The sequence below is a fragment of the Mastigoproctus giganteus genome, chromosome 3, assembly GCF_048544385.1.
Source record: "Mastigoproctus giganteus isolate SK-2022 chromosome 3, ASM4854438v1, whole genome shotgun sequence".
Taxonomy (NCBI): Eukaryota; Metazoa; Arthropoda; class Arachnida; order Uropygi; family Thelyphonidae; genus Mastigoproctus; species Mastigoproctus giganteus.
The window spans coordinates 220506813-220517376 of NC_143577.1; the positions used below are offsets into that span (position 1 = coordinate 220506813).

A 10564-nucleotide genomic window follows, 5' to 3' on the forward strand; every position below is an offset into this window, starting at 1 on the left:
AAGGTACAGGTTGTCCGAAAAGTTAATAAACGTTGTATAAACAAAAGGTCCTTTGTAATATTCAGATATCCAGTTACTTTTGATAACACAGTGTATTTATTGCATAAAAGGTTCTGATAGTTGCAATTTGGACGAGGATGATGACCTGATCATTCGTGCACCAATTTGTTTACTGCAAGGATTGTACTGTCTAAATTTTTTGCTTGTAATTTTCGCCAAGAAACTGATAGGTTTTAATAATTGAAGTTTCTTATTGGATGAATCCTCGTTTCCTTTATGTCGACACCCTGATAATATTTGAATTTTTACTTTCAACAAAATTGATACATTTTCAGAATATTTAAAATTTTCATGTTTTATGTATTCTGTATACAAAGATAAATTATAGCAGTTCTATAACAGTTATTCTTTTCCACTTAACAGTACAGAATTCGAGTTATCCAAAATGTTTTATAAGTTATTTTCGCTTTTATATATTCGTTTGATTTGAGCCTTAGAATATACAAGAATACAAGAATGATTTAATTTTATCACATAAATACTTCTTCACAATTAATTTTCATAATTCTAGGTTTTAGAAAACAGATAAATCACCTAAAAAATCTAAATCTAAGGCTAACCACACTCAACACTATTCTTCAGTTCTTGGGAACTATATCATAGTCATTCTGTCATTCTTAATATTTTTAATTAACGAACATAGGAAGGATATTATCAACAAATGGCTGTTCTTCAGGAGCTGGTCAGAACATGTTCGCTTTCGTTCTTCTGATTAATATTTTAACCTTCAACAGGTGGATTTCTCAATTTTATTTATCACGGAAGTTTGTGGTCAAGATTCAGAGATGCGATTTCCTCCCAAAACAGCAATCTGTTAGACAACCCCATTTGATCATTCAAGTGAGAAAACAAATGCTCTCCATTGATAATCTTTTTCTCACTAATTCTTCCAACAAGGTGGTATCTATTTCCAATAGACTTTATGCCAACTTTCGCTTGAGCCGCTACAAAACCGGTGATATAAACATCCTCCAGCGGAAAAAAAGGTACTGAGAATGAAGCATTGTACAGGGATTCAATGACCTCTGGCGACATTATATAAGCTACTCCAGAACAGAAAAATGGATATACGTTGCTCTGATATTCATCTCTACTTATGTACCACTTGGAATTTTTGTTTCGTACAACACCAGGTCTTCTAAATTCATAACATAATAGATTTTTTCCAAGTCTCTCAGAGCCAAACAAGCTGCGCAATAGGTCAAACAATTTGAATATATTAATCAGCATATCATCGTCGATTTTCAAAACATAAGTGTAATTAGAGCAGTGATCGAGAACCCATTTCATCGATGCAAGAGCCTTATAGGTCAGATTTCGATAAGTGTCAAGAAAATCGAACTGGACAATGTCACCAAATGCTCGCTTTTCTTGGTCAATCGATGTCTGAACATGAGGATCTTTCGTCAGACCCATTACAAACACTGTGGCAAAGTCGAATCTGTCCATCATTTCAGGATGGCTCCAAGTGGACCGAATTATCCTTCTGTGGACAAAGTGATCGGTGGCAGAATAAACGTACGTTACTATAGATGGCGGAATCGTATTGCGTCGGCAGGTTTCGGAAACGTTAACGTGAGTTACTTTGACAGATCGGGATACATACTTGAAGTCGATCACTGAAGTGCCATATTGCATAATATTATTTTTCCAATTTAAGATGCAAAGGATAAAAACAAGTATGACGCAGGGCAGAATAATCCTTCGGGTATTACGTCCCATGTCTTCCGTTCTTCAATTCTGAAATGAAAATAAAATAATGTTAATTCCTTGGTGTGTGTTTGTGTGTATGTATAGATTACAAATTGCATCTGTCTAGAATATGTGATCATTTAATTTGCATTAGAAAAAAAAAACACCCAAGTAAATAAGGAAACAAAAATTATTTGCAATCTTCCTCTTCCCATAGTTAAGTATCCAGTTGCACTTTAAATTAATTAAAACTGTCGCCCTCAACTACCTTTGAGGACAACTTGTTCAGCAATCAGCGATTCGCTAGCTAAAAGAAAAATGCTTGCAATAAACCTCAAGCTTTGTAATTTGAATTTGTGACACTTAGATCTGAAATTCTTTATAGCAATGAGAATTCCACCTTCACTCAATTTACTTATCCCTCTCAGAGCATTGCTAAACTCAATCAGGTCACCTCGGTGGTGCCTGGTTGCAAAGTTCTGTAGTCCACATAATCGGAGTCTTTCCGCATGCGGTCGTCCTTCTGCCGATCTCACCATTCTTACCCGTCTTTGAATCCTTTCAAGAAGCTTGATGTCTTTTTTCAGATGAGGTCTCCGTACTTGAACACAGTATTACAAATGGGGTCTTACAATTGCCTTGTACAGTGGGCTTAGGACCTCCCTATCTCTACAAGATAACATTCGATAAATCATCGATAGGACACCATGGGCTTTCCTGGCTGCCTCTTTACAATTTTCCGAAAATATCATATCTGTCCATATCGTAACTCCCAGACCTTTTTCCTCATCCACTGTTTTTAATTCAACCCCACAAAGTTTATAATCTATTTGCGAGTTGGTGTTCCCCAAGTGTGTGACCTTGCATTTAGCCCTCTGCGTTCTGTCCTGCAGCCACCCAACAATCCATCTTAGTATCTCACCAGTAGTTCCAACCTGTTCAAGCTTATACAGTAACCCCTCATGAAGGTTCAATCAAATGCATTGCTGAAATCCAAATAAACTGTCGAAATTATTCCCTAAATCAATCTCATGATTAAATGTGTCAAAATAGCCTACTAAGTTAGTTAAGCATTATTTACCCTTAAAAAGCCATGTTGGGTGTCCTTCAGAATGGGGTATATATCTAAGCGGCCCTGGATTGCACCCTTAAATATTGCTTCTAAGATGTTTTCTACAACTGAAGTAAGACTAACCGGTTTGTAGTTACCAACTCACTGCACTGAACTCTAAGAACCGCTTTTATGTATTGGCGATACATTGGCACTTCTCCAATCCAAAGGAATCTCCGGTGAGTTCCAAAGCTGCTCTCATAATTAACCTCAATGGTTCAGTACACTCCCTCGCGTTCTTCTTCAAACGAACCCCGGTATGCCATCAACACGTTACTGGCCTTTATGCTCAAACGTTTTTCTAATAAACAATCATCTGTAATTACAACATCAATAATTTTTTATGGATCAGCCTCACTCGCACAGCCTCGTCTCAGCTTTAAGGATCTTTCGTCAGTAAAGATCGCTGCAAATTACCTATTCAATTCATTCGCAACATCAGCTGGGTTATCTAAGACTTTCCCACACCCAATGCACAAGGGTCCGATCTGATTATCTTTCTTCTTTGATGTTTTCACATACATGAAACATTCCTTGTCCGCATTCTTTCCTCTCTTAGTCAATGCTTTCTCATACTGAGCCTTGGCCTTCCTGAACTTGACAGGCACAAGGTTCCAAATGATGGAAAGGTTTGTTGGAAGTTTCGTATTTAAAACGTTTAATGTGGTGTTCCGGCAACATCATTCTATAACAAGTGTTTCCTGTTGGAAAATTTTATAAATTGATTTTAATTTTACAATTGTAATGGCTGAATAAATTAGAGGGTTGTGATTGCGGGTATGTATATGCTGCGTGAAAGGGGTTGCTCGGGAGCAGATAATAGGACGGGAGACCGGATTAGTCGAAGCGTTCCTTTGATTGGTTACACCGTGAGACTAAACAGGAAGTAGATGCACTTCAAATGTTCGGTTTCAAATTAAGACTGGCGTCTGGCTGTCTGTGTTGAAAAGTTTCCTATTCTTTAGAAGGTAAGGTGTGAAATGGAAATGGGTGTTTCTGGCGGTGGCAGTTCGACATCAAAGGGGCATACGGTCTGGGAAGGAAGTAAAGATATTCAAAGGGGAGGTTGTATCGCGTGCTAAAGGGACAGCATGGGAATTTAATATTAGCGAATGAAACGGAACGTAAATTTAAATGGAAAGGGGAAGATTGGTTGAAGTCCCGAATGGGCCAATCAAAAGGTGCGCTATGGAATTCAGGGGAACAAAAAGAGAGAGCGAAGGAAAGAAAGAATTCCTCTGTCGTAAAAACAAGAAAGAAGGAGTTTTAGGCGGGGGGAGACGGAAGAGAGAAAAATAAAGTAAGTCGGGCAGTGTAGAAATGTAGGGCGTGATAGAAAGGGGCTTAGACAGTAACAGGGCAAATAGTTAAGAGTAGAAGTAACGGGAAGGCCAAGGATGATGAGAAAACGGGATTATGAAAAACAGTTAAGTGTGCCAGGAAAGGTAACGACCTCTGGGAGCAAGATGCATCAGAATGATCTTTAGTAAAGGAGGAGTTGCGCATTCAAACAGGAGAAAGGATGCCAGATCCATGCAGCCTAGAGTTCCGGAAATCTATCTGAAGCTGATAAAGGAGAAAGCAGATGAAGGAGAGCCATAGAAGATAGCTTAAGATGGAAGCTTGAAACCTCCCTGGAAAGGAAAGAAAAAGATAGAAGTAGGTGAGCAATATATTAAATAAACTAAGTTAGCAAGGACTGTTAGTGAAATAGTATAATAATTAATGAAAAGGGGGTAGTACTAGAAAATAAAGAGAAAGAAAATTTATCTCTGATGCAGAAATATTAACAGAGTTTATTATGTTAAAGGGGGTTAGTGTATAATGGAAGGGAAACTAAGGAATGAATAGTAGATGAGATTGATGTAACAGATATAATGTGTTAGGAAGGGTAGTAAACTTACCAAGAAAGATTCTGAATATGTTTTAAAGTTATAAATAAGTAAGTTGTATGTGAAACTCTGAATGTAATGTTTTATTGATGAAGATGGTTGGTTTATCTGAATAATTAGTGACAAGTAGAGACTTTTGGAAAATTAAGACTGGTCTACAAGTATATTGTAACAGTCAGGTGACAAAGAGTGGAGTCTTGTAGGTGTGAGGGCACCTAAGAAAACCTGAGTTAAATGTATAATAAGACAAAGAAAGATAATAATAAGGACAAAAAATCCCCCTCCCCACACGTACTTGTTGGCTCTTACCTTTCTTAAATTAATGTCGAGTTTATTCTTTAATCTGGAGCTACTGTATTGCATTTTGTCTATGTACACGTTTTTATCTAAGATCGTGCTCCCTTATCAGGTTTTGTGCGATAACATCCCAGTTTTTCATTAGTTTACGAATGTTGGAGAGCTGTTATTTACTCATGTTTGACATACCATGGTTGACATACCAACCGTGAATTAATTATCTCAAACAAACACGAGTAGACCACAGCTATCCAACTTACGTAAACTAAGGGAAAACTGGGATATTATCGTACAAAAAGCTAATAAGGGAGACACTGTCACGATCTTAAATCCCCCACCCGGCGTGGGGTGGACGTTGACGATACCACTGTGCTACCCTCGCAGACGTCAACTATTACATAGAGTGGACATAGGGTTATTGTTATGCGGTTCCCGTGGTTTCCCACAAATCCGCGTTAAGTATTCTGTTAACATTGCAAAGCCAGTCAGTGTGGGTTGTGTTGTGTGACTGGCCTCTTCGTTACTGGGTGGCGCGATCACTTGGAACGAGACTCCCAGCATCCGTCAACTGGCCCGAGTCGCCGGACCAGTGAGTAAAATACATCTGGCGGGCCGTCCACACTCCTGCAGGAGCGAGAGTGCGGAGGGCCAAGGAAAGAGCAGAGAAGAGACAAGAAAGTGGAAAACAGGCAAGATAGCGGGGGATGACAGAGCGTAGACATCCTCCGAGGCGAAAGGAGCAGGAAGAGTGCTAGGTGCAGTTGTGGGAGTCCTGGAGGGACTGTGGGTAGGAAGAAGAGAACAGATAAAGTTGAAATTAAAGAGTCCAGGATCGTCACACTGGAGAATCACGGAGCGGCGTCGGCAGGGCTGGCCTCAATTTTCAATTTAATGACTGGAAGTTTCCGGTGCAAGGTTTCAGTTGCTCTGTTGAGGAGGTTATCCAGGAACAGTGTTCGGAACGTTGCAGGTGATGACGACGGTTGCAGCGACTACGAAAGACTTCGGTTGTTTAGGAGCAGTTGGATTCTTAGGTCTAAGTATACGTTGCATGAGTGCATCACGTGGTCCCAGTCTTCAGGTTCTCCGCAGGTACAGAAGGCATCCTCGACTTGACCGAGCTCTAGAAGGCGTCTCTTGAAGGACCCGTGGCCAGTTAATAGGAAGGAAGCATAGACGTTTGGGAGGAACCAAGTGGAACGTTGTTTTGTTGATCTAGGTTAACTTGGGGAGGAAAAGTTTAGTAGTTGCACCAGTTGTGGAGTTATTCCAGTGGGTTTCCCATAGGTTTATCAATTCTAGCCACATACGTTTGTTTTCCTGTTTGATGTCGGTATCGGTACGGGTTTGAATAGTGAGGAATTCAGCTTCCTTATTCTTCTTGATGGCATGAGAGAGTCCGATAAAAGCGATGTGGAGGTCCATCGGGAGGCAACCTGTTAGTAGCTGTAGGGCGGCAGTTGATGTCGTTCTACATTCGCAGATCATTTGTAGTAGTCGTTGAATTTGCTGAATTTACGTTGAGTATGCACAAAAGTCATTCGGTAGTACCATACTGCAGCTCCATATGTGATGTGAAAATTGGTATAAATATTGCTGAATATAGAAAGCGTTGGGTTGGTCCTTTAAGACCCCAGTCCTTGCGGGTAAAGCGTGCTAACATAGTGATGTTATTTTTGCTAGGCAGTCTAGAGAAGTCTAGTTTGCCTTTTAATAGGAGGGTTTTGCTATTCTCAGTGGAGACTGAGAGTTTATTTTCCGTGGCCCATACGGACAGAGCAGAGAGAACAACTGTAGCCTGGGTTCCTATGTTGGCACGGGTGGGGCCCTCAATGATGATAACCATATCGTCGGCTAAACAAAGCTGAGTAGCGTGTGGATAGTCACTCAGGAGCAAGTCGTCGACTATCATGTTCCAGACAGCTGTCCCCAGGAACTATTACAGATAAACTTGCACCTGTTGTAGGCTTCAGTTCTTTTTATCGCTCTGTAACTGTCCCATGCTATCTTTTTATACTTTATTTGACCAGCCAGCTCTGCAGCCATCCATTTTAGCGTCTCCCTCCTGCAATATCTTTTTAAACGTAAGTATGCGTTCATGGCTTCTATGGATTTTGCTTTAAAAGTATTCCATAATTCAACTGTATTTGCCATCCCTCGGCAATCTGCCCAATTTCCAGATACCGTATAGCTCCTTAAGCTATCAAAGTCCCCTCTTCTGAAATTAAAACCCGTGTCTTTACCTTTAACTACTGCAACGTATTTCTTCACCTTCCAACTGACGATTGCGTGATGGCTTCCTGACAATGGTTCCTGTAATTTAAGCCCTCTGATGTCATCTGAATCTTTAGTAATCATGAGGTTAAGAATATTCTCGCCCCTAGTTCTTTTTTCTAAAATGCTTGTAAAAATAATAATCATTAGGTTATTTTTAAAAGTTTTACCCCACGGTGAGTTCCCTCCCACTTATTTCAATCAATCTTGGGCAGATTAAAGTTATCCGTAATAAGACATTCACTCTTGCTTGCCCATTTCATCTGCATGTAAAGACTCTCGTCATATTCTTCACAATCTGCTGGTCTTTAGATTGCTCCTACTCTTTGTTTCTGTGTTTCCAACTAACTCACACCACACAGATTCTATGCTGGTAGATGTATCTTAAGACTCAGCAAAAGCTCGTTTTCGCGCTCAGGCTGCTTTTGATAAAAAGCATGACACCTTCTATCTTTCCTCTTTCTTTATTTCTTTCTTTTCTTTCTGAATATCGCAGTTTTTTCATTTTTATACTTTTTGTCAGTGTTTATATTTTTTCATTTGTTCTTTTTTTGTCATTTTTATCATGTTTTGTGACTTTTTATAATTCATAATTTTTTAATTTCTGTAATTTGTAATTTTTTCAGTTCGTTAAAATTTTGTCATTTTTCCATTTTTTATAATTTTGTCATTTAGTTATAATTTTGTAATTTTTCCATTTTTGTCATAAATTGTTATTTAATTAATCTCATTTTTTGTCATTCTGCTTTATTTGTTTTCAGTAAAATTTTCTAATCAGTTCGTTCCTTATTTTTCTTAACTGAATATTTCATTGTAGTCAGTTGAATTTGTGGATAACACTGTTTCATTGTAGTTGCAGATAACACAGAGTTTTCAAAAAGAGTCAAAATAATAATTAACCCAATTTAAATGACTGTATTATGAATTGTTTTATTATGTTATGGATAATCTATCCAGCCTGCTTGGATTTTTTGCCACACACTTCTAACTTCTAATTTTTTTTTTTTTGATACATTTTCTTCAAATTTTATTTGTGTAGTTTCTCGAATAATTTCCCAGAAAGAGGGAATATTTCCGAACAGTTTGTACAAATTTGTAATAGATTTATTTGGACATTTTAACAGCAACACACATTATAACGGTATAACACCTTACACATTATAACACATTATATTGAGAGCACTTAGTTAACGATTTATTTAAAATAGTTAAACTAGTTATCTTTAAAATTCATCTACTTTAATTTAGCACTTCAAATAGGAAATTAATTAAAGTACCTTTGAAATACTTTTAAATGACACGAAACGAGTCAACACCAAAACGAATTACTTCACGCAGGACATTAGATCTGTAGGTTTTGTCAGAGCCACATTTCCGAGTCAATCCAATTGAGCACAATTCGATCCAGAGTCACATTCATTATGCATACCTGTATCCAAACTGACATCGAAAAATAACTGATTTGTAGTAATTGTAAACTCGATTTTTTTGTATGTGTGCGTCATATCATGGTTGAGATAATATTTCAGATAAGTTAACTGTCCCACACCCTTTCTGAAGTATTGATCAGGCTGCTTCTTTCAAGCAGCTTAATCTACTCATACTGATTAGCGTTGCCAAACTGATAAGTTGATACAAAGTACTCTGCCTTGAAATTTCTGGATGTGAAGAACTGTACGAACAAAAATTTACAAAATACATTCCAGTGAATAATAAACTACTAAACAGTATCCAGACAGTTTCGTTTTCAAAGTTCACTGGACCGTTCCGAATAAACAAGTGACTGAGACCGGTATTGCGTAAGGAAGGCATATAAGCCACAGAGGTTTCATGTTCCGAGCTGATTGATTCCAAGCCGATTTAGAGAGTAATATTTTTATTGGATGTCAAATTGCTGCGTTTTACACTTGTTCAATTGCTGACAGCTAATGCGATCCAAAGTCAACCTCCGGTGATGTTAACATGAAATGGAAGCATGATGGTGCCGCTCTCCAGTAATGCACATAGATAACTCGGGGCCTCGATCCACATATCCAGAGGATACCCTGCAAATTAACCAACATAAATTTAAGGCATCAAAACGGATTGATATTAGGATTAATCCCATACACAGAGCGGTATAGCCTCGGTTTTAAAGTGACAAAGCATGATCCGAACATCACCATCGGCAATCACCGGTTTCATCTTGCATGCTCCAATGGGTGTGGGATCAGAGGAGTATTCTCTCCTCTGATCCCACACCCACATGTGCGGGTGTCGGAGTAGGGTATGCCTGGAGAGAGCCTTCTGTTGGAGTACATTTTTCCAACGATGGAGGAGGTGGGGTTGTTGTGGCTAGATTATCCGCACATCTCCCAGCGACAGAAGTCCAGACCTTCTAGGGGGCTTTTAATATCTTGCTTAGCCCCAAATAACACGCCAAATCAAGTGACTCAGATTCTAAGTGATCAACTGAACCTCCGATTAAAGGTGCAGCAGCTTCACACCAGGAACCCCCACTGCACATCATTCAGGGTTGAATGTGCACAAGACCTCTTCAATTTAATTGGAACTTAATCTATTTGGCCTTATCGGCACAATTATTAGATCCTTCTATAATAGGAGAACCAGTAACCTTCCCCAACCTCCACCTCTGCACCAAAACCAAGTCTGCAACGCCACCGCCCACAGCTGACTCGACTCTTTCCCGGACAACTTCCAACGATCTCGGCAGTCTCCCATTCTCTCCACTGCTGTCCAAAGCCCCACATTCAAAGCTCCACCCTACCATGATAAGAGTTTCCAACCTCCCCTGTGTGATGGTCCTCATCAAATTCCGGTCCATCTTACGTTAGGAAGTCGTGCCATTCGCTTGCGAACACTCGAACTCAGGTCACCTTCAGTCAGGACTGAAGTTCATCGAACACTTGTCATTAGGGTGTACTTCCAAAACATCAGGTCCATTAGGAACAAACTAGATTCAGCAGGACAGATCTTCCTCTCTCAGGCTGCTGACGTGGTCTGCCTCGCCGAAACATGGCATAAACCTAATGAATACACGCTCTTCTGCTCAGCTGTTGTTGGTTACCACATGTTGTATGCCTCCAGGGAGCAATCTAGAGCCGGTGGAGTTGCCATACTGTATAACAGCTCCCTTTCCTCCTATGAGCGTTCGACCTCAACTACAACTCAACCTTTTGAAGCGATTATAGTCTCGCTACGTTTCCACTCCAGCCACATGAATATATCCGTGTATATT

The 10564-nt window shown here is 39.4% G+C and overlaps 1 protein-coding gene across 1 annotated transcript; it reads right to left on the minus strand.

Moving 5' to 3' along the window:
* Positions 1–816: 816 nt before the first annotated feature.
* Positions 817–1698, minus strand: LOC150088744 (beta-1,3-galactosyltransferase 5-like). The gene has a single exon (XM_090370300.1). The coding sequence runs from the start codon at positions 1696–1698 to the stop codon at positions 817–819; it is 882 nt and encodes a 293-aa protein (XP_090226426.1).
* Between the last annotated feature and the right edge of the window lie 8866 nt (positions 1699–10564).